This window comes from Apus apus, chromosome 3, assembly GCF_020740795.1.
Source record: "Apus apus isolate bApuApu2 chromosome 3, bApuApu2.pri.cur, whole genome shotgun sequence".
NCBI lineage: Eukaryota > Metazoa > Chordata > Aves > Apodiformes > Apodidae > Apus > Apus apus.
Window position 1 is genome coordinate 1,966,428 of NC_067284.1, and position 23,099 is coordinate 1,989,526.

The 23,099-nt window shown below is 50.0% G+C and overlaps 2 protein-coding genes and 1 long non-coding RNA gene across 12 annotated transcripts in view; all 3 read left to right on the forward strand.

Annotated features, from left to right (window-relative positions):
• Positions 1-8,341, forward strand: part of LOC127382076 (uncharacterized) — a 206,799-nt gene extending 198,458 nt beyond the window's left edge. Inside the window, exon 2 of the long non-coding RNA XR_007888856.1 lies at positions 6,187-8,341. This is a non-coding gene — a long non-coding RNA (uncharacterized LOC127382076). The remainder of the gene's footprint in view (positions 1-6,186) is intronic.
• SLC22A16 (solute carrier family 22 member 16) overlaps positions 1-8,341 on the forward strand; it is a 35,194-nt gene extending 26,853 nt beyond the window's left edge. For all 3 annotated transcript variants that reach the window (XM_051613119.1, XM_051613117.1, XM_051613118.1), the window contains exons 7-8: positions 149-248; positions 4,322-8,341. In XM_051613119.1, the coding sequence (XP_051469079.1) occupies positions 149-248; positions 4,322-4,534 (313 nt within the window). In that variant the 3' untranslated portion in view covers positions 4,535-8,341. The remainder of the gene's footprint in view (positions 1-148; positions 249-4,321) is intronic.
• A 1,345-nt stretch (positions 8,342-9,686) lies between these two features.
• The window catches only part of DDO (D-aspartate oxidase), a 102,231-nt gene continuing 88,818 nt past the window's right edge, over positions 9,687-23,099 (forward strand). For 2 of the 8 annotated variants that reach the window (XR_007888851.1, XR_007888852.1), the window contains exons 1-6: positions 9,687-9,765; positions 10,668-10,699; positions 15,219-15,422; positions 16,003-16,111; positions 17,383-17,559; positions 18,394-19,218. Coding sequence is in view for 6 of the 8 variants with exons in the window: in XM_051613162.1 (XP_051469122.1) it covers positions 15,251-15,422; positions 16,003-16,111; positions 17,383-17,559; positions 18,394-18,961 (1,026 nt within the window). In the remaining 2 variants the exon portion in view is untranslated. Of the gene's footprint in view, positions 9,766-10,667; positions 10,700-11,148; positions 11,435-12,290; positions 12,445-15,218; positions 15,423-16,002; positions 16,112-17,382; positions 17,560-18,393; positions 20,301-23,099 lie in introns of those variants that run through there. The other 6 variants (XM_051613162.1, XM_051613163.1, XM_051613165.1 and 3 more) reach the window with 6 other exon arrangements.

A 23,099-nucleotide genomic window follows, 5' to 3' on the forward strand; every position in this document is an offset into this window, starting at 1 on the left:
AGCCACTCTTCCCCAGCCTGTAGCTTTGCCTGGGGTTGATGTGGCCCAAGTGCAGGACCCAGCAGTGGGCCTTGTTGAAGCCCAGCCCAACCTGCTGGTGGTTGAGGTGTCTGTGCATTCCTAACTGTCTGCTTTGGCTTGCGTGCAGGTCACTTGCTGTTGGAAGTGGAAGCATGATGTGCCGTGTCGGAAGTGTGGTTGCTCCTTTCTGTGTATATCTGAGAAGTGTTTGGATCTTCATGCCACTTGTAAGTATTTCTTTCATTGGTGAATGTTTCTGGTTGTGAAAAGGCCCACGTGGCACTTGATTTCTCAGGAAACAAAGGACATTGAGTGAACCATTCTTGTTCAGAATTTGAAGTCGCCAAGATTATTAGCTTCATATTGTTAAAAATTGGCAATTCAAGCAAAAGGGAGACTTTGAGTCACTGAAATCTTGTGAAATGTGTTTATGATGGAAGACGTAAAAATACTTATACCCTGAATTCTAGTATAAAATTGGTTTTTAAAAAATCCATTCAAATACACCTTATCTACTGTGGGGTATTTAGGAAGTATCTCAGTCCATACTGCTTTATTCTGCAGGCCTAGCAGTTCTTGACTATGCTTCTGATTTCTTCTTTTCCTTTCCCAAAGGCATAGCCCTTCCACTTGAATTCACTATGGGTGGCTCTTTTTTTCTTATATTATTCCTAAATCTTTTCCATGGCTTGCCTGGAACACTGCATCTTTGGAATAATTTTCCAAAAGATCAAGGATATCTTATGCCTACTCTACTTGCTGTTCACAGCTGTCCCAAAGCTCCTTTTTGGTTTCTCATTTGCAAGAACTGAACAAACCAATAAATGAGACAGAGAAAGAGAAACAAATGGTACACTGATGAGGTCCACAGTGACTTTGACAAGCAACAGAACCTTGGATTCATTAGGTACATCCTACTTGTAGGTGACTCCAGGTCATGCTACCATTACCTTTTGTCTTCTACCACCAGTTGTCCCGTGAGAAGAGAGATGGGACCATTCCTTCATGGGCTTTGGGCATTTTCTCTGCATTATGTAGCTGCAGATCCATTTTGGACAAAAGATTTTCTGTATTTCACATTTCTTTATTACACTTCAGTTAGGAAGCATTTGCTGCCTAGAAATCCTGTAGCAATTCAACCCTTGTTTTCTCCTGAAGGTTAATGTGTGCCCATATATGTAAAACCAGAAGGAATTACAAAGTTTATAGTCAGGCTGTAAGTAGAGTTTATTAATGATTTCAAAATAGTTTGAGTTCTTTCAAAACCCTTTAGAATCCACTGTAATGGGCACAGTGATGTTCTATGTAGATGATTCATGTCAGAAGGTGAAAATGTAATGGGACGTGTCTTTAACCTGGATTCCTGCTCTGATTTTGTCTGTCACGCTGGAATTTCCTGAAAAAGTGGCATTATGTCCTTTTGATTTTGCAACTACAAAATCTTCAATTACAGATGCTAGAGATGGGTTTCCGAGAACTCGTGGGAACTTGTTTCTTTATTTACATTAATTACTTTCAGTTGTTTTGCATGAAAGTGAAGAGGATGAAGCAGACCATGAATTAATTCCTTTCCTCAAGCTCCTAAAAAATGTTTTCTTTCTTAATAACGGTCCCATACAGGCCAAGACACCATGCCAGAAAAGGCAAGGAAACATTTGCACAACAGAGTCTTCTTGGGAGAACATTCTTTTTCTCTTGTCAGTGTTTTGCCTCTGCTGGCTGAGATAAGCTTTATCTGAGCAGAAGGGCTGCAGTGAACCCTCAGATGAGGAATGCTCAAACATGCTGCAGAGCAGTGCAAATGGCAGCACAAACAGAGGAACTATTTGAGCTATGAACAGCTCTCAGTGTACAGAAAGTATCCAGAGTATTGGTAGAGCTGTGTAGTAGTTCACAGTGAAGATGTTTTCATTATTGGCTCCTCTGACAAAGACTGTACACGTTTGTTAAGAGCAAGCAAAGGGCTCAATTCTGCCAGATGCCAAGCTAAGGCTGCAGAAGATTTGCTTTGACTAGATGTGAGGAACTTCATTGACAAGTGTGGTTACTGCCCCTGAAAAGGTAGATGGCACTGGGAAAGTCCTTTCGTTAACAGGCTGTGACTTAATTGTTTTCTATTTATACTATCTTGGGAAATGTTTTGCAGGATCAGGGAGAAGAAAAGCACCATGACTGAGTCAGCGTGCAGCAGCTTGCACATTGACAAAAGCAAATGAACATGGAATAGAGATCAGAGAGCTGAGGTGAAGAGGCAGGCAGGATGGTGGTGTGTGGCTTTCAGAACAGTGGCAGCTCACTGGGAGCAAGAGGTGGGTTCATGAGGAAGGACATCATGAGGAGAATGCCAAGAGTCTGCAAGACAAGCAGAGAAGACACACAGACCCAAAGCACTCAGTGCAGCTTCAGCCTTGTTCTGCTGGGCATCAGCAGTGACCCAGCTCTCACAAGCTCCAGAGGTGTGGGTGTCCACGGGCTCCAGTGTCCATGGCAGCCCTCAGAGCCCTGCAGGGCACAGGCATGGCAGCCAGAAGGGTGTGCACAGGAGGGGTGACTGGGAACAGCTGCCCTGGGGCTGCTGCTCCTGCCTTGCCATGGCAGAAAGGTTTAGGAGTGGAGAGGAGTTGTGACACTCAGAGGAGAGACTTTAATAGTTTGGGATATATCATTGAAATATCACTCCTGCCACATGTATCTATGTCTGCAAGGATTTCCCTCAGTTTCTCACTCAGTGCAATTTCCTCTGGTTATGTTACTGCTTGGGGTGATTTTTTTTTAATTTCTCATGGTAAGATCGTGCCTGTTTCATTGTCACAGTAGTTTGTGGTGTTCAACTTACTCTTAATTTTTTAATTTCTTAATTTATTTTGTCAAACTCCCTATTTAATGCAAGTGAAAAAAGAGTATGCAATGTCTGCAGCAGTAGGAATCCTGCTTCTCAGAAGAGAGCTTGAGACAAGCTGTCCTGTTGGGGGGCAGGGAGGGCAAAACCAGCATGATGAATTTGCATGAAAATAGCACTCGTCAAGGTTACAATGGAGAATGACAATTTTAAAGCACCTTTCTGCCTGAAGCAGAAGGTCTGACTTAGGTGCAGATGGCAGCTGGGCAGGTCTTGTCTGGAGCTCTGTGTGAGTGACATGGGCAGAGTCATGTCCAGTGCTCTCCCACTTGGAAAGAAAGTATTGAAGAAACAGGAGAGATCTGAGAATCAGCATAGGGCAGGAGAAGGATAACACAGTAGCAAAACTTGCAGACATGAAATGGAAAAATCCCAAGGCCAGGCATGATGTGCCCTGTGGAAGCTTTTCTATCAACAGTGATTTGGGTCATTTATAACCTGGCATTGGAAAAATGTCAGGGTTTTAACTCTGTTCTGTGCTTCAGAGGTGGAAAGTGTGAATTGTTCTGATTGAACAAGACAGAGAAGGGAAGGAAAAGATACTCCTGGAGCATGTGTGTGCTTCTGCACCCACCCCCTGATCCCCAGATCTTTTGACACTGCAATGCAGCAAAGTGTGCCTGTTGGGAGCAAGCTCCTTGTCTAGGGGAGATTGAGGTGAGACATGAGGAGGAAATTCTGGAGTGTGAGGGTGGTGAGACCCTGGACCAGGCTGCCCAGGGAAGCTGTGGCTGCCCCATCCCTGGCAGTGTTGAAGGGCAGGTTGGATGGGGCTTGGAGCAACCTGGGCTGGTGGGAGGTGTCCCTGCCCATGCAGTGGGTGGAACTGGATGATCTTGAAGGTCCCTTCCAACCCAAACCATTCTGTGATTCTGTGATGATCTCCTGAAGAGCTCTTCTGAGCAGGGATGTGCCTTTGGTGGTTTCAGGCCAAGGAGCCATACTGGGAAGCCTTGACCTGGCTGTGTGCAGGAGGAGCAGGCACACAGGAATGGGAGGACCAGGTTCAGGAGCTGGAGTGCAAATGGAGATGACAGGTGGCAGGGAAATTGTAGCTCTATGAACATGCCTGTAAAAATCAACGCATCAGTTCTTAAATACATACCTGACAGAAATATCTAACCAGATCTATGTGTTGCTGTATCAAACAGAATTATTCCTGCTTGCTCTGTATTGATCCCTTGTGGAACAAAACACCTGCTCATCATTAATTCTGCTGCATAACCTTTCATTTATGCAACAAAAATAGGCAGATCTTTTCAGCAGCATTTAAGGCTGACAACCTTTGCTTTCCATTGCAGTTCCTTGTGCTTCATGTTAAATGTATTCCCAAGTGAGATAAAAGATCTGCATAACTTGGAACATGTTTCTACCTTTACAGCTACTGTTTATTTCTTCTAGTTGCTTGTTGGAATCATGGCTCTTCTGAGTGGAATATTAACAATAATGCTTCCAGAAACACTGGGAAAACCATTGACTAATACTTTGGTGGAAGCCACAGAAATGGGAAGAAAGAAGAAAAGCTCTTCAGGAAAGACTCCTCCAGCACACAGTGGTGCAGCATCAGAGAAGATAGAGATGTTTGGTCAAGAAACCCTCAGCACTGAGAAATAAAGCAACAGCAAAATGGCTCTTCCCAATTTCAGTCATTCACTGATTTATACGATCTTTTTATTCAAGAAATGTAACTGTTCTATAATAGCTGTGCCTTTTACTTTGCATCCAGTCTTGCCTTTTCAATAGAGCAAACATATAAAACCTTTTCCACGTGACTGAGCTACTGCAGAAAATTTAATGGGATTTCTAGATTCCCTTGTCAAACTTACCCAGACTTCAGAAAACACCAACCTGACTTGCTGTGACCAGTTGGAATAACTACTCCAAGTGCTGGAACCTCCCTGATTACACAGATACAGGGAAAAAAGGCAAATTCTTTGCTTCAGATTTTCTGCAGTTAAATTTGTAAACCCACCACAAAGTGCCCTGTTGAAGCTGACAATTACAGGCTGGAGGCTTCAAAACACAGTCAACTCAAACAGGTAGTTATAAATCAAGAGAGAAGCCTTAACATCACATGAAGTCATAAAGTTAAACTAATTTATTCCTTTTTTTAAATTATTTCAAGTTTTCTACTAGGAAAGGTGCCGTTGCTAACCAAGTATTCTGTGGAACAGCTTCTGACTGACAAAATAATACTAAGTTTGCAAAATGTGCAAATAGTTTGTATACTATTCATTCTGTTGAATGGCAAATACGTTTTTATTAGTGGTTTAGAAAAAACTGTTCACTGGATCTACTGCTGTCTTAGTAAGTTCTTTTTAGTTTAGGCAAACCTGAAATGCCTGATGAAAGTCATATTCATTCCAGACTGTTACGTCAGGGCTCCCCTTCTCACTTATTTCAGCTCAGATCAAGTACCAGATTCTCCTTAACTTTTAAGAGCCACACCAGCAGATGCCTCCATCAAGGCCTCCTCAGTCCCCAGTGCTAAAGAATGAGTGACATCTGGGTCTTGCTCAGGCTCTCTGCACAGAGGTGGCCTTAGTTATTAATGAACATATAGTAGACACGGGATCTGCAGATTTTTTTTCTCCTAGACCAGCTGTCTGTAGCTCATTTTTTCCCATATACCACAGAAAATCAGTTAGAAATACATAATTTAAAAAATGGTAGCTGGAGAGCACTGAACAATGGAGGAGCTACCAGTTACTCCAGTAATTTTAGTCCAAGAGTGTGTAAATGTCCCACTGTGCATCACCTTGCTGGTGCAGTGATTCTGCCCATGGACCACAGGGAACTGACAGACAGGAAGGCATCTTTCTGGCTGCTACTTCTATGGCTTTCTGCCCCACCTCCCCTTTTTCAGTTTACTTCCAGACCTGGGAGTTTCTTCCTTGCCTGAGGATCTGTATTGTCTTCACTTGGCCACCTTTGGTTTGAGGGGAGCAGCGAAGGAACCTTCTGCATGTGGAGGTTCAGACAGCCCCTCTCTTGCCTCAGCCCTGTCATCCCTGGCTTTAAGTCAGAGTCTTCTCTTCTTAGACACCTACTTTCACACCAGCTGGTACGACCTGATGAAGAAGACAAGGAGGAACAGTTTTAAGCTGCAAGAGGGGAGACTGAGGTGAGCCATGAGGAGGAAATTCTGGAATGTGAGGGTGGTGAGACCCTGGCCCAGGTTGCCCAGGGAAGCTGTGGCTGCCCCATCCCTGGCAGTGTTGAAGGGCAGGTTGGATGGGGCTTGGAGCAGCCTGGGCTGGTGGGAGGTGTCCCTGCCCATGCAGGGGGGTTGGAACTGGATGGTCTTGAAGGTCACTTCCAACCCAAACCAGTCTGTGGGTCTATGACCACAACAGAACAAGATTTAGGTGTTCACTTATTTGCCATGTACCCCAAACAAGATATCTATATTACTGTAGGTAAACATTCTATATGCTTTTGAGCTTAATGGTCACTTTTCTCAGTTATATCTGCACAGTCATATTAGTTTCAATTACTTCCAAAACCAGAGTCACAGCTGACATCCCCATATAAGAGATTTTTTTTCTTCACTGCACAGCCCTAGAGTGTTAAGCAGCGTTTTGGTCCTGGATAAAATCATATGCTGTGAGGACTAACATGCTTCAAAGCATGCGAAGTTCAGTGAGGTTGAGTTTAGGCAGTTCCTGTGTGCTACCTACACAGAGAGCAGCAGAAAGGGACCTTCCTGCTCCCTTCAGTTCTCTGGGTGTTGCAGCCCTTGCAGAGAGCAGCTCGGCAGGGCACGGCACAGGACACTGTGGCTTCTGTCCAGATGCGTTGGCTCAGCACAAGCATGTGCTTAGTAACCTTCCCCGTGTGAGTAATCCCCTGGTTATCCACAGAATGACTGAACTCATGCTCTGATGGCTGAAGATAAGATTACTCACACACCCAGCCCCAGTATTCTTCCACTGCTCTTGTCCCTCCCCACTTCCCAGGGCAGAACAACTCTCCCTGTCTCTGGCTCTGTTGCCAAATCCTGCATGCCTTGCCTTAAACAAGGGATGAACCATGCTAAAAAAGAAAACATCATGCAGTAGCCCTAACAAGGAATGAAACTGGTAGTGTCTGCCTTTACAACCACCCCCTCACTCTCCCACCCCCCCGAGCTCCAAGCAATGACATTATTTTGGGGTTCTTTCACACTGATACTCCCTCTTTAGTTATACAGGGTCCTGTCTTAAACTCCTTACTCTTGAGTGCTAGGGAAGATACAGTGTATTTCTAACAAGGTACTGAAGAATAATTAAAATTATTTTTCCTACTTCTTTTCCTGCTGGATAACTGATTTGGGGGCTATCCTGCTAAGAATAGTCAGTGCATCTTCTGTGTTCCTTTGACTTGAAGGATCCAGGATGTGGTCATCTATAGTCAGGATGCATAAGGTAGAGAAAAAAAAAATAGTAAAAACTGGAATGCATAATAATCCTGAGCAATCCCTACAGGCTAAAACTTAACAATGCTTCTAAAACCCAACGTAGCTTAATGCTTTTTAACCCTGAAGGCCAGTTCCTCCTGTCACTGAGGTCAGCTGGTCTTTGGTCTTTGATCCAAACGAGACCCGAATTACCCTGAACTAATGATGTTACTTTTTCCCCTGGAAAGAAAAAGTTTCTTGATCTAGAGGTAAACCTTGTGTGGTTTTATGCATAGAGGATGCACAGATTTGATGCATCTTAGAGGATGCCTTGGGGTGTCCTTCGATCTGAGGAAGCATGTTGCTGTAAGAAAGGAACTAGCCTGTCTCTGTCCCTGGCTTTTCTGTTTGGTTTTTTCCATATGAAGAAAAACATGTTTAGCACTAGTCACGTGTTATAAATGTAGCATGGACAGGGTGAGTTGGTTTGTTCCTCTCCAATATTCATAGATTACCTAAATCCTGTCGCAAGAGATCACAGAGTTTGAGAACAAATGCTTCTGTTCCTGTGGGGCACATTTTCTTCTCATAAAGAGGATTCCTTTTCATAGTTTATCTGAGTTCTTAACTTATTTTTTTTTGTATGTTTTTCGTCTCTGTCTTAGTGCAAATTTATTGTGCTGATCAATGTCTCTGGAATTAGATAATGGTTTTATGAGATACTGGATTAGAATTCTTATCTGTCTTAATTGTTGGTCACTGTTGCACAATGACAAATGTTTTTGCCCTAAATTTTATCTCCTATTGGATTAGACAGTCTTGCAGTTTGTTAAGGACATACTTTCTGGGTTAATGAACAAGAGCAATTATCACTAGTTTAATGAAAACTAAGGAAAAGTAGTACATAAATGTGTTTCAGTCTGAATCTGTATTTTTAAACTATGCATTTTCTAATTTTAATAGCTCACTTCAAACTCTTTTTGCAAATTGATGTAGTTTAAACACTTATGTAGGAAAAAAAAAAACAACAGCTATGCAAACGATGTGCAGTCTGTCAAATCCTTTGGTTGTTCCCTGAAGGTCTGAACAAGGGAGGGAATCCTGCCTGAAGGCAGAGGGGGTTTGTGCCACAGCTCTGTGGAAACAGGAGATGGTCTGATAGCCCATCTGACATCCCAGCTCTGGGAGGGAGGAATCTGGCATTCTCCTCTGTGTTTCACAGCTGATTTTTGCCCTGTGTGCAGTCACTTAGGAAACCTCCATAGCATTGGGCCTGGGAGGGCCTTTTGCAAGGTGATTCTGTCCCTCTGCTCTGGTGAGGCCACCCCTGGAGTTCTATGTCCAGCTCTGGTGCCCTCAACACAGGAGAGACATGGAGCTGGTGGAGAGGGTCCAGAGGAGGCCACCAAGATGATCCTTGGGCTGGAGCAGCTCTGCTCTGGAGCCAGGCTGGGACAGTTGGGGTGTTGAGCCTGGAGAAGAGAAGGCTCCAGGGAGACCTTAGAGCACCTTCCAGTGCCTGAAGGGGCTCCAGGAAAGCTGGGGAGGGGCTTGGGACAAGGGCAGGGAGGGAGAGGACAAGGGGGATGGATGAAAACTGGAGGAGGGGAGATTGAGGTGAGACATGAGGAGGGAATTCTGGAGTGTGAGGGTGGTGAGAGCCTGGCCCAGGTTGCCCAGGGAAGCTGTGGCTGCCCCATCCCTGGCAGTGTTGAAGGGCAGGTTGGATGGGGCTTGGAGCAACCTGGTCTGGTGGGAGGTGTCCCTGCCCATGCAGGGGGGTTGGGACTGGATGATCTGGAAGGTCCCTTCCAACCCAAACCATTCTATGATGCTATGATTCTATGGTCATGGAAGCATGATGCCAGAGAGGGATTTGTGGCTGCAAAAAGGAGGGCCTGGGAGTCATCCTGTACCCTGGGACAAATGTCTCTTAAAGATGCTGGTATGAATTCCACAGCAGATTCATAGGGGAGAAATGAAACTCAAAGATAAATAAAATAAAATTTACGAAATAAGAAGTTTCTCAAGAAACATTCTAGTAAATGCAGACGAGCAGCCCCTGCTTTGCTGCATCTCTCCTGGAGCAAGGTTGGAGCACATCTGTGTCCAGGTAACCAAATAATTTTGCACAAGATTCTGTAGCAGGTGGAGGGTCCTTTTGGTAACTGGGGGAAGTGGGTACCCGTGGGCAGGGGTTTGTTTGCCTTGAATGTGTGGGATTGGTACAGTACCTGTTAATAGTTTTTTTTTTTAATGTGTATTTGCCATCTGCAAGTATGTGCAAGAATGAATTCAAACACGTTATTTAATCTTTACACCTTTAAATAACTGAATGAACTCCTGCCAGTGACCAGGCTGGTGCTTCATGGGGATCACAGGGTGACAGGATGGTCGGGGTTGGAAGGGACCTCTGGAGATCATCTAGTCCGACCCCGTGCTCCAGACCCCTCCACGGTTGAGAATGGTAAGTGTCACCTGTGTGTCTGTTTCCTGTTTGCAGGTGTAAGCCAAGGTCTGGGCAGGGTGTTTAGGGGTGACTGTGACAAAATGTGCACTCAAAATGGGACATGTTTTGCATTTCAGTTGCAGGATGAACACTAGATTTTTTTGCCCTTATTTCTATGTGTGGCTGGGGCTGGAGTCCCCTGGACACGTTCAGTAGCAACAAAAATAGCTGCAGATATTGTATAATAGTGTGAGCTGATCAAAAACCAGAGTAGTTGACCCTAGGAATGACAAAACAATGTAACTTGTAACCACTTGGGGTTCAGGGGCTGTGAAAGTGAACTGGAACTTCCTCATGCAGGAATTGGAGTGGGCAGAGAGGGCAAGGGAAATGAGGACTGCAGCAATCTGTTGCCCTTGTGGTTTGTCATCTTATCCCTTCCCAGCAACCTATTCATTTTTCTGCTTCCCTTAAATCTCAAATTAGTTCAAATTACTCAACTTTAGGTGCCTCCTTTATTAATCTCATGTTTTCTGATCAAGATGCAGCCATCACTTGGCTTCATCATTTGTGTTTTAATGGCTTTATACGTCCTTGCCAGGTGATTTATGGTCTTCCCTGGGAGCAGCCACAGTGAATGGTTCAAACATTTGTTTGCTAAAGTTGAGAAGTTTGAATCACCTCTGATGCACTGATTGCAGGAGCACTGAGTTCAGTCAAGCTGAGAAAAATCAAGTATATCCCTTAAACAGGGAAGTATCCTCATTTTAATATGACTGATGGATAAAACTGATTACAGAGAGGTTTGTAAAGAAAACCAGCCTTTTCAAGGAAATTGCTTATCTAGGTTTATAAATAATCAGAAGTAATGAATCAGAACAAACCAACTCTTCTCTCTCTGCATTCCTGTCTTAACACAGGGGCTTGGCTGCTGCTGGAGTGTTTGTTGCAGGTGAGTAGGATCCAGCCACGGAGTGTTCACAGGCATCTCATTATTAACCTCACTATGTGCCCTGTGGAGATGAACTGGCTTGCAGAGGAATTTAAAAAAAAAACACCAACAAAACAGCACTAGGGGGTGAGCCTGTGGGTTGCCAGTGATGAGAACGAAAGGCAGTTTTGACTGAGGTGATCATTAACATGGAAAAAAACCCAAGAATTAATGGGCAATCTCTCAGAAAAATAAGTTCACAAAGCTTCTTGATGGGAGTGTCGTTGGTGCCTTCATTATATTGAGAATTCCCCCAGAAGTAAGTAACACAGGAAAACAGCAAAATGAGGAGCAGCTGAACCTTGTGCTGAAACGTTAACTCGGCACGGACACGGGTGCTGGCCTTGATCTTTGAGCTGGTGAAAGAAGTGGCAGAGAAGTGATCTGTGCCATTCGTGAGGTCAGCTCTGCTGTGCCCACCGAGGTCAGTGCTGCTGGTCGCTGCTGCTCCTTTCAGGAGAGCACACCCAGGCAAGGGAACGCTGGGGAAAAGGGAACTGCTTCCCGAGCCCTGCTGGGGCTGGGGCGGTGGTGGGCTGGGATGCCACTGCTGCTCACAGGCCAGAAACCAAGCTCCCAAGGAGGAGCAGGGCTGTGTTTTATGCCAGGAGCCTGGTGCTCCCTGCCCAGATGAGCAAACCGTGCCTTGCCCTCAAAGAGCAGCTACCCCAGAGGCTGCCAGGAGCGTGCGAGCAGGTGAGTGTTGCACTTGGAATACGACTCAGCTAATTTGTTAGCTCAGAATGGCAAACTTTGCGCAACAGACAGAATGACAGACAGACAGACATCCGGGGGGTGCTCAGCAGTGGGGCTGTTAGGCAGAGCTTCTTTCCTCCTCCTGCCTTTTCCCTTCTTTCATGAGAAAACAGCAAAAAAACTTCCCATCTCTGGAAGTCCTCGGTGCAGGATTTAACTGATCTTCAGTTAATCGGGGCTCGGGGGGGTTAGCCCAAAGAGCCTCTCATTGTGCTGTTCATTTGAGGGAAGAGCAGAGGTCAGAAAAACATCGGCAGCACTAGAGAGTTGAAATTCATTCCCTTTAGAGATGCCTGCGTGGATAAACATTTGCGGTGGGAAGTCGTGCATCTGAATTACATAGAAAGAGATGACAAACAAGCTCTTCCTTCATCCCAAAATACGGCAAAGCACAGAGTGTTCAGCCTTCCAAAATACTCCAGCCCACGGAGGGGTAAGAGCTTCTCAGTGAGATCCTGTTGGAAGAGTTGGTGTCACAAACCAGCGCGCAGTAACTGAGCCTCGTGCTCGGGAAAACACACGCGGGGGAATCCCCTGAAACGTGGAGCTTTGCACAAATGCCCTGAAACGTGGAGCTGGGCAGACTGAGGCGAGACAGGAGGGGAAGTTCTTCATTCACCATGAGGCTGGTGGATCGCTGGAGCAGGCTGCCCAGAGAGGGGGGTGGAGGCCCCATCCCTGGAGACATTCAGGGTCAGGCTGGATGGGGCTCTGAGCAACCTGGTCTGGTCAGAAAGGTCTCAGCGCTGCAGGGGGGGCTGGACGAGCCGCAGAGGCCCCTTCCAGACATCCCCCGGTGCCCTGCCGGGAGAGCTGCCGGGAGAGCTGCCGGGGCCTCGCCCGGGCACAAGCAGCTCCTCCCTCGGCCCAGGGGCAGGCAGGGCCCCCCAGCTTCCCGGAGAGCGGCTCTTCGTGCCGGCCGGGCCCGCCGCTCCCTCTCGGCTCAGCAGGTACCGCCCGCCCTCCCCCCCCGCCTTCTCGTGTCTCCGTCGGGCAGCAGAGCGGGGGGAACCGGGGGTGCTGCCCGGGGCCGGCAGGGCCCCCCCCGGGGCACCCGGAGCGGCCCCCGAGGCCCGGGAGCGGCGGTGGGAGCGCGGGGGGACGGGCGGGATGAGGGCCCGGCAGCCCCGGGAGGGGAGTTGGGTGGCAGAGCGGGGTCCTGAGCCGAAAAAGGCCGGAGCTGGGGGCCCCTGCTCGGCACCCCCCGGGGAAGGAGCGGGCTTTGTGAGGGGCAGTGGAGTCAAACTGGAGCGCGGGAGGTTCCAGCTCAGCCTGAGGAGAAACGTCTTTCCTGTGAGGGTGGCAGAGCCCTGGGACAGGCTGCCCAGGGAGGCTGTGGAGTCTCCTTCTCTGGAGACATCCCAGCCCTCCTGGATGCCTTTCTGAGTGACCTGCCCTGGGTGTTTGGGGTTGTATTGCCCCTGCTCTGGCAGGGGGGGTTGGACTCGATGATGTTGGGAGGTGCCTCCCAAGCCCACCCTGCGGTGCTCTCGGACCCGTCGCTCCCTGCAGCAGAGAGCCCGGCCAGCCCCGCTCGGGGGTCAGGCGGAGGGAAGCAAAGCCGAGGGGGGCTGTGAGCTGGGGAAGGGAGTACACCGAAGGAAGGGGAGAAATGGCCCCACGAGATGGGGACAGCGGGCACCGCTGTGGACAAGGAGCCCCCCTGGCAGGTCACAGAGGCTGGAGCCTTCCCCCCCTGCACCCCTGGCTCCAGGCCAGCCACGGAAAGATGTGTTTCAGCACCTAGACGTGGCGAGAGATGGTTTGAAAAAAAACCAAAACAACAAAAAACAACCCCACGGGAGTTCAGAAGGAACAGGTTTTGGTTTTCTGTAGTTAACTTCCTGTTGATCCACTTCCTGGCCAGCAGATCGGCTGGGCTTTCCCGGCTGCTGCCCTGGGGGGATCACCCTGGTCTGCCCTGGGGCAGATTGGAGCATAGGAGGTTTAAGGTGAATATCAGGAAATTTTTTTTTACTGTGAGAGTGACAGAGCCCTGGGACAGGCTGCCCAGAGAGGTTGTGGAGTCTCCTTCTCTGGAGACATTCAAACCCCCCTGGACACGTTCCTGTGTGATGTGCTCTGGGTGCCCCTGCTCTGGCAGGGGGGGTTGGACTAGATGATCTTTCCAGGTCCCTTCCAACCCCTATGATTCTATGATTCTATGATTCTATGATCACCCTGGTCGGTGCGGGAGGCCAGCGGGCTGTGGGGCAGCCAAGGGCAGGCAGCTGGGGATGGGTGGCAGCTGGAGGGGCAGCCTGGAGGGGCCGAGAGGCTGCAGCTGCAGCCGGGTGTGCGTGTTCCTCCCTGGGTCTGCCTGGCTTCTGTCCTGCACTCCTGGCACCAAGGACAAGGAGCTACGCAGTGACACCCTTCTCCTCCCTCTGCGCCACTTATCCTGGCAGATTTGCCTTTTAAGTGCTGATTTTTTTGCAAAACTCTCAGCACGGGGCAGCCGGAGGGGGTGAGAAGTGTCACTGCACTTAGGCTGACTTGCCAGATCAGCTGAAGGTATTTTCTCCTCCTGTGCCCTCCCAGTGGTGTGCAGGGCTGCCAGCCAGGGCAGAGCTGCAGGTGAGCCTTGCACCTGGTTCACATCTTGGCACATTAGCACCTTCAGGCTTGACGTGCTCCTGGATTGCAGCAGTAAGTGCCAGACAAGTGCTGTGTTCACTGGGTGCGTGTTGTGGCCTCCTGAGCTGTTCCTGCAGGCTCCAGTGCCCCCAGCAGACCCTTCCCACCCTCACTGGCTTTTTGCAACACTGGTATCAAACCAGTTCGTCTGCAAAAAACCCCATAGGAACTGGGAAGGCCTGTGAAACCTGAACCCCTGCTGAGACACAGCTCCCTTTTCTTCCCTGGCAGCAGAGAGGTCAGTCAGGGCATTCAGTCCAAGGTCCAGGGGCTCCCATGAAGGAGAGCAGTGAGGGACAACCAGGAGCACATCTCTGGCAGATGCAGCACCTACCTGGTGGGTGTGCTTAGTGGGGCTGTGGTCATCCAAGGACTGCGGGGGGCTTGCTGAGCCAGCCCCCTGGGGTGCCAGCCCCCTGGGGTTTCCACAGCTATCAGAAGGTTTGTTAATAAAAGAGTGTTCAGGGACCTTTCTCAGAACCAATTTTCCTGACAAAAGTAATTTCAGCATTATTAAAACTCCCCTAATTTCTTGTTACTCTTTTTTTTTCTGTGCTTGTTTTTGTTTGTTTGTTTGTTTACTTGTTTTAGATTTATTTTGTTTTTTTAAAAAAATAACACATACCAGTACAGAACACTCTTGAGGCTCTGGCAGGGGGGCAATGACAGACCTCTTTGCTGGAGACCCTGATGTTCAAACACTCATTTTGCTCATAGTGTCCGAAAGCCAATTTCCAAATTTTCAAAAATTATTTCTCATACCCAAGGCTGGTGGTTCTTTCAGTCCTCACCCGAGTCTTGGCTCTCGGTGTGCAGCACTTAATCTTCAGTTATCAGAGGATCACAGGCTGGTTTGTATTGGAAGGGACCTTCAAGACCATCCAGTCCCAACCCCCCTGCATGGGCAGGGACACCTCCCACCAGCCCAGGCTGCTCCAAGCCCCATCCATGAGGTGTTCAAGGCCAGGTTGGATGGGGCCTGGAGCAGCCTGGGTTACGTTCCATCTTGTGTGGGTGTTTCACAGCCTGACAAGCGTGTCCGTCGGGTATTGATGACTTGGGATGTGTTCTTTCCAAATGCCCGTAGGTACCTCTCTCCTCTGGCTCTGCACCCTGGAGATGGCAGCACCCAAGGTCGCAGTGGTTGGTGCTGGAGTCATTGGCCTGTCCACAGCCCAGTGCATCACGGAGACCTGCCCTGGCTGCTCCCTCACTGTCCTTTCAGACCAGTTCAGCCCCAACACAACGAGTGACGTGGCAGCTGGGATGCTCATCCCTCACACCTGCCCAGGTGGGTGCAGCCCAGCCTGGGGGGCCCTGTGGCACTGCAAGGGCTGCATGCCCACACGTGCAGGGACCCACAGACGGTCAGGATGCAAAGTGTCCTATGCTCCCTGCATGTCCTGTTTCCTTGTACTGGCTCATACACTTCTCTCTGCATCCTCCTCTCTGTGTTCTCCTCTCTGCTTTGTCTTTCCAATACCTGAAGGGGCCCTACAAGAAAGCTGGGGTAGGGCTTCTTCCACAGGTGTATAGTGAGAGGACAAGGGGCCATGGTCTGAAGCTTAGAGAGGGGAGATTAAGGTTGGACATTAGGAAAAACTTCTTTGCTGTGAAGGTGGTGAGACCCTGGCCCAGGTTGCCCAGGGAAGCTGTGGCTGCCCCATCCCTGGCAGTGTTGAAGGGCAGGTTGGCTGGGGCTTGGAGCAGCCTGGGCTGGTGGGAGGTGTCCCTGCCCATGCAGGGGGTTGGAACTGGATGACCTTGAAGGTCCCTTCCAAGCCAAACCAGTCCGTGATTCTATGATATGATTCTATGATTCTCCTCTCTGCATTCTCCCTCTCAGCATGTTTGGTGTTGTTCACCCCCAGGCACACCCCCCCACCTGCAGAAGCAGTGGTTCAGAGAGACCTTCACGTACCTTTTTGCCATCAGCAGCTCAGCAGAGGCCTCAGAGGCTGGTGTCCACCTGGTCTCTGGGTAAGAATGGCCCCGGGGCAGCCTTTGGTGTCCATGTGTCGTGTGTGGGAGCAGGCAGAGAGGTTTTCCTTGCTGGAGTTCAGGCACATTCCCTTCCTGGGGCAGCTCTCAAGAAACTGCATTACAGCTGCTCAGGTCTGATGTATTTGCAAGCAAAATTCGTGGATGGGTGTGCACAGAGAAGCCACTCAAGACTGGCCACCACCAAATGTCACTTGGTAACTGATGTTTTCCACACCAGTTGCTTGCAGCAGGGGTGGGATTGGACTGCAGAATCCTCCAGCTTCAGCAGCTAGGGATGCCATCGGGGTGGGTGTGCACTGGAGATGTTTTATGCTGCCTATTTTCTACACAGAAATGCACCTTCTGGGAGTGGTGAGGCCAGGAACTCTAGCTTTACGGGTACCCAGAAAAGGTGACCCGGTGTGCAAGTGGCCCTACATGAAGGATCCAGCCAGGGTGTCTGCAGATGTGGTGGGGACACTGTGTGAGGGGACTTTGTACCTCTACAGCTGGAATTTCATGCAGTATAGCTGCAAGAACTCTCTTCAGTTAAGTGTGTCACCTGCAAGCTGGGCTGTGACAGCCCCTCTGCCTGTGTGCCAGGGTGGGCACTGCAGCAGGAGGCAGCAGCATTCCCTGCTGTGAGCCTGGCTGAGCTGCTCTGACGGGTGGGAACAGGTTCCTGGGTTAGTGCTGAGACTGCTGTGACACATAATGTGTCCAGCTCTGGAGCCCCCAGCACAGGAAGGACATGGAGTTCCTGGAGAAAGTCCAGAGGAGGCCACCAAGATGATCCCAGGGCTGGAGCAGCTCTGCTCTGGAGACAGGCTGGGAGAGTTGGGGTGTTCAGCCTGGAGAAGAGAAGGCTCCAGGGAGCCCTTAGAGCACCTTCCAGTGCCTGAAGGGGCTCCAGGAAAGCTGGGGAGGGGCTTGGGACAAGGGCAGGGAGGGAGGGGACAAGGGGGCATGGATGAAAACTGGAGGAGGGGAGATTGAGGTGAGACATGAGGAGGAAATTCTGGAGTGTGAGGGTGGTGAGAGCCTGGCCCAGGTTGCCCAGAGAAGCTGTGGCTGCCCCATCCCTGGCAGTGTTGAAGGGCAGGTTGGATGGGGCTTGGAGCAACCTGGGCTGGTGGGAGGTGTCCCTGCCCATGCAGGGGGTTGGAACTTGATGATCCTGAAGGTCCCTTCCAACCCAAACCATTCTATGAGAACATGGCAGAGCAACAGCACCTCACTTTTGCAGCTTTTTCCCTGTGTCCTTTTAGATGGCAAGTCTTTAAAAACCCTCCCAAGGAAGAGCTGCCTTTCTGGTCAGATGTTGTCCTGGGATTTCGACCCATGTCCGAAGCAGAACTCCAGAAGTTTCCTCAGCACCAGTTTGGTCAGGCCTTCACGACACTGAGATGTGACTGTCCCCCCTACCTGCAGTGGCTGGAGAAAAGGTTGGTTTTGCTGCAGGCTGGACATGCAGAGAGAAACCCAGGCAGAGGGACCGGGGGAGAGCTGGGGCCTCCTTGAGGCCTTAGGTTTGAACAGAACTGGAAAATGGCTGTTTCTTACTGGGCAGGATGCAGCACCCTCTTCCTGGAGGAGAAGCACAAAGAAACACCCAGTATTTCCAAAATGTGAAAGGTCCCATTTGTGCAATTACCCACTTTGTAGCACTGTGGCTGTACAGCAGGGCTTGGAGTGGGAACACCTCTGGGCATGGGACTGACATGGCCACAGGGGCCATCCTTGACCAGCCAGACCTGGAAGGTACCTCAGGAGCCTGGTGTGTCCTAAGGAAATTTGTGGTTGCTCCTCATTTGTCAAAATTCCCAAATAATTTGCTTCTGTTCTGGAAGCTGCGCCCAACCCCTGGGAGAACAGGCATGTCTGGGATGATGTCTGGGGCTCTGAGCAACCTGGGCTGGTGGGAGGTGTCCCTGCCCATGCAGGGGGGTTGGAACTGGATGGTCTTGAAGGTCCCTTCCAACCCAAACCTTTCTATCATTCTATGATTCTAGGATCCATATGTCAGACCCCTCTATTACTGATAAATTTGCTGTATCCTTTCCAGCCCAAACAAGCTAAATCATCACTTTGATGAGACCAAATCAGACAGATGATGAACAGGAGCCCTGTGGCATTTTCTTCCCTTGTTCTGTCCCACCTGTTGCTTGGCTGTGGTCAGTGTGCTGGAGGCCATCTGTCTCGTGGACTTGGTGTGCGTAATCGTTCCGTGAGGGTTTGGGGGTTTCTTTTCTGCCTCATTTCTGGGGTCTTCTTTGCAGGTTGAAAGCAACTGGTGTCCAGATGCAGACCAGGAAAGTTGCAGACCTGTGGGAGCTGCACAGTGAATATGACGTTGTTGTCAACTGTGCAGGCATTGGAGCCCACCAGCTGGTGGGGGATGAGAAGCTCTTCCCCGTCAGGGGACAAGTACTCAAGGTTGATGCTCCTTGGGTGAAAAACTTCATCCGTGATGGGGATGGTTTAACCTACATCTACCCAGGGATACACAGGGTGACCCTGGGGGGAACCAGGGAAAAGGACAACTGGAGTCTGTCTCCTGATCCTGCTGCTACCAAAGACATCTTGGAGAGGTGCTGCTCTCTTGAGCCCTCCCTGCGAGGAGCTCAGGAGATCAAGGTGAAGGTGGGTCTGAGGCCAGCCAGGCAGAGTGTGAGGCTGCAGAGAGAGGTCTTGAGCCAAGGAGGAGTTAAGCTCCCGGTGGTCCACAACTATGGGCATGGGGCAGGTGGCTTTTCAGTGCACAGGGGCACAGCCAAAGAGGCTGCTCGCCTGGTGGGAGAATGCATTGCTGCCCTGCAAGTCTCCTCATCGAGGGCCAAGCTTTGAATCCCAGAGGCTGCTGTTACATTCCCAACAGGCTAGTGTTGCATCTCCTAGGAGCACCTTTGGATTTTTGTTCCCTTCTGGGATAGAAGGAACCTAAGGCAACAGCTTGTGCCATTGCAGATGTTCAGCGGTATCTCACCTGGCTGCCAGTTGCCACCTTGGAGAGGCATGATGGGTTGATCCAGTGTTAGTCCAGCTGTTCTTCTCCTCCATCTGGCATTGCTTCTGTCCTGGGCATTGGAGGAGGGGAAATTGAGGTGAGACACAAGGAGGAAATTCTGGAGTGTGAGGGTGGTGAGAGCCTGGCCCAGGTTGCCCAGGGAAGCTGTGGCTGCCCCATCCCTGGCAGTGTTGAAGGGCAGGTTGGATGGGGCTTGGAGCAACCTGGTCTGGTGGGAGGTGTCCCTGCCCTTGCAGGGGGTTGGAACTCCTATGAAATCTGATCTAGCACTGCCCTGGCTCCTGCCATCTTGCCAACCACCTTCACCATTTCCCGTGTGATTCCCAAGGAAGAGAAAGCCCCAGGCAGTGCTGCAGGGCAGTGTTCAGGTCAGCTCTCCCAGCAAGCCGTGGCAGGTCACTGCCAAGCACATTGTAAGAGCAGATCTGGGAGGTGCTCACTGCAGGACCTTGTATGACACCCAGGAAACTCCCAAGTTTCTGCAAGAGGAGGTGGCCCCCTGGGAGCTACACTTTTGTGCATCTTTCTTCATGCTTGTTTGTAAAGATCTTTTCTTTCCAACCCCTGTGATTTTGCACTCAGACACAGATTATTCCACCACCCCCCCCCCCCCCGCCCCAACAGCAGCATTGACATGTCCTGTGTTCTACAGCAGAAGGTTTTTCAGGGTGGGCTTGGGGATCCAGCATCTCCTCTCCTTGCCTCAGCTCTGGCTGCTGTCCTTCAGCAGCTGATGCCAATAAATCAGCAACAAACCAGCAAGGATCTTAACACCAGCTTCAGTTTCACATGGGAGAGGAGGGCCAGTTGAGACAAGGTAAACACTCTTAAAGACAAATCTGTCTGTAACTGGAGGTGAGTGAGCTCCTCTGCTGTAAGGAAGCTGAGCCAGGGGCTGAGCTGAGCTTCACCCCCTCAGCAGTACAAGCCCTCTGCTGTGGATGGAGACCCACCCTCAGCTCACTCCCCAGAACAGGTCTGACTGTTGGTGATTAAACCACTTGTGACATCTGAAATGGCTCATTCAAGACCCTTGGCAGCCACTTTAGACTAGGTTGGTGTTTGTTTTTATTTCTCCTTAGAAAGCACATCTAAATTCTTCCCAGAATTCACATGATTAAAATGAGCTGATCAATAAAGTTCTAGTCATGGAGCAAAGGTCACTTCTGTGGTGTTCCTTCTCATAAACAAGGGGGTTTCTTTCATTTGGGGTGGTCTGACAGGGCCAGGAAAGGCCAGACCTGGCTGGCAAGTCCTGCTGTTGTCAGGGTGTGAGGGCAGTTGTCCTTCACAAGGGACAGCTGGAGATACAGACTGCATCTCATTAAATTAGAGGTCAGTTAGCACCTGGGATCAGCCTGAGCCAGTCCTGCCCTCTCCTCAGCTCTGCTGGCTGGCTTTGCACTCCCTCCCACATCATTTGTCCTTTCCAGCAGTACCAGAGGGCAGAGCTGCTGCTCTTGGCAGCTCTGCTGGCACAGGGCTTGACAAACTGCAGCTTTGTCCTCGTCTCACACAGAACGGGAAAAAGACCTGGGAATGTAATGAGAATGGGCTGTATTTTCTTTATTTTAATCTTTAAAAGTAACAAACAGGGTGGCTTGTCCTGGAGCAAGATACACTGCTGATGCTGACGGGGTGTTCGTAGCCCCAGGAGAAACCAGAGCTCTGGTTGTGCCCTTTTGCTCTGCAGGGTGGGGAGGTTTTCTCTAAGTTACTTCTGGAAGTTGCCTGGTTGGTAAAAATGGCCAAAAGGATTGAGGTTCAGGGCCTGTCAGTCTGGCACCCCAGCTCTGGCCATGGCCAGCAGGGGAAAAGGGCCACTTCTGGCGTAGTCTGGCCCACCCAGCTGAGGGATGGCTGAGTGTCCCGTGGCCCTCGGGTGATTTATCTTCCACACGATTGTCAGGTTGCTGCTGAAACCACATGTGGCACTCCTCTAGTCCCAAGCATCTCGTGACAGCAGGTTCCCTATCAGGAGACACTTCTCTGCACAGAGCTCCTTGCCTTCGTGTCTGTCTTGAACCTGGGAACATCATTTGATGCCCCTTTCTTGCAACTTTTGAGAAGTAGTGACTAGTTTCCCCATGACCCTTTATGTAGGTACAGAACCCTACCATTCTTCCTTTCAGACTTCCTTCCCACCCTGAAGAACCTTGATGCAGGTGGCTGCTACCCACATAAAGTCACCCCATATCTTTGTGCTTCCTTTATACCTTCTCTTGCTCCAAAATACCCTTTTTGAGAAGGAGGGACCAGAACTGCACACAATACTTCAGGTAGGGGGTGAGCCCTGAATTTTGTTGATGATATCCCCCTTCCCTTCCTAATATTTTTAATCTTCTGTTGCTTTATAGCCACTAATGAGCTTTTAACTGACATCTGAACAGAAGTACCTAGTTCCAAGATACCTGTCCTGGTGGTTCAGAGACTGGCTAGTGGGGAGACCTTCCTTCCAGCTCAGCCAGGTGTTTTCTCTGCTGTTCCCCACACTGAACCTCACCTGCCATTACTTTGCCCAGGCTCATGAGGTGGTTTTTGCAGCTCCTTGCAGGCAGTTTGCAACAAAGGTGGTTGGGGGGTTGGAGCATCTCCCTGGTGAGGAAAGGCTGAGGGAGCTGGGGCTGTTCAGCCTGGAGAGGAGAAGGCTGAGGACAGACCTTATCAATGCCCACAAGTGTCTGAGGGTGGGTGCAGGGAGGCTGGAGCCAGACCCTGCTCAGCAGTGCCCAGGGACAGGATGAGGGGCAACGGGCACAGGCTGGAACATGGGAAGTGCCCCTGAAAGATGGGGAGAAACTTCTTGGCTGTGAGGGTGACAGAGCCCTGGGACAGGCTGCCCAGGGGGCTGTGGAGTCCCCTTCTCTGCAGATATTCCAGCCCCTGGATGCAGCCCTGTGGGATGTGCTCCAGGGGGTCCTGCTGGAGCGGGGTGAGTCTGTGATTTTACTACCTTGAACAAGCTGGTCCCACCAGCAGATTGAGCCACTTCACTGTGCACCAGCTGACTGGTGGGTATGTGGGTTGGCACTGGCCCTACTATGGATCCCTCTCAAGTGTCACTGGTGACTTCTCTCCACTGTGAAAAAGATGGTTTATCCTTACCTCTTCTCTCTATCCTTCATGCAGCTGCTGACTCATGAGAGGATCTTCCCTCTTCTCCCATGTCAGACTGATGTCTTTATGAACTCTTGGGGACAGGCCTTCTTAAAAGCTGAGCAGAACATACCTACATCATTCAAGCCTGGAGCCCCACTGTCCTCTGAAGCCATCAGAGCCCCAGGAGGAGGGCAGGAGCCATGGAGAAGCACAGCTTCACAGCTCCCCACTCTGAAGCTCTGCCAGTTCTTCCCTCTTAGCCCATATCTGTCCTTACAGCTATTCTACCATCATGGCTTTTACCACTTGCCTGCTACAGGTGCCAGGTTTAGTGGTCTGCATTTCTCTAGATCCCTCACAGCACTTAAACCAGCATCATTGTCATGTTTAGTCTGAGGAAGAGGAGGCTGAGGGGAGACCTCATCAGTCTCTACCTGGAAGGTCATTGTGGAGAGGTGGGTGCTGGTCTCTCCTCACAGGTGATCAGTGACAGAACAAGAGGGAAGGGCTTCAAGCTGCACCAGGGCAGGGTCAGGCTGGACATGAGGAACAATTTATTCCCAGCAAGGTGGCCTGAGTTAACTCTCCAGCTGAAGCTGAGCCAGCAGCTGAGGAGTTTGCAAAACTCCCTTCTGATCCTAAATCTGTGGGTGCTGTTGCACGGGCTCCATCCGGGAGCTCAGCACAGGTGCCAGGGAAACACTTGCACATGGAGAGGGTGAACAGTGGAGGGTCGTTCCAGCTCCCTGACTTTCCCTGCTGATGAAAGGTGCCCTTGAAGAAGAACCTGTGCAGAACATTTGGTCCTTGGGCTCTTCCTTAAGCCCAGACCAAAGCGAACGGGTCCGTACTGGAGTA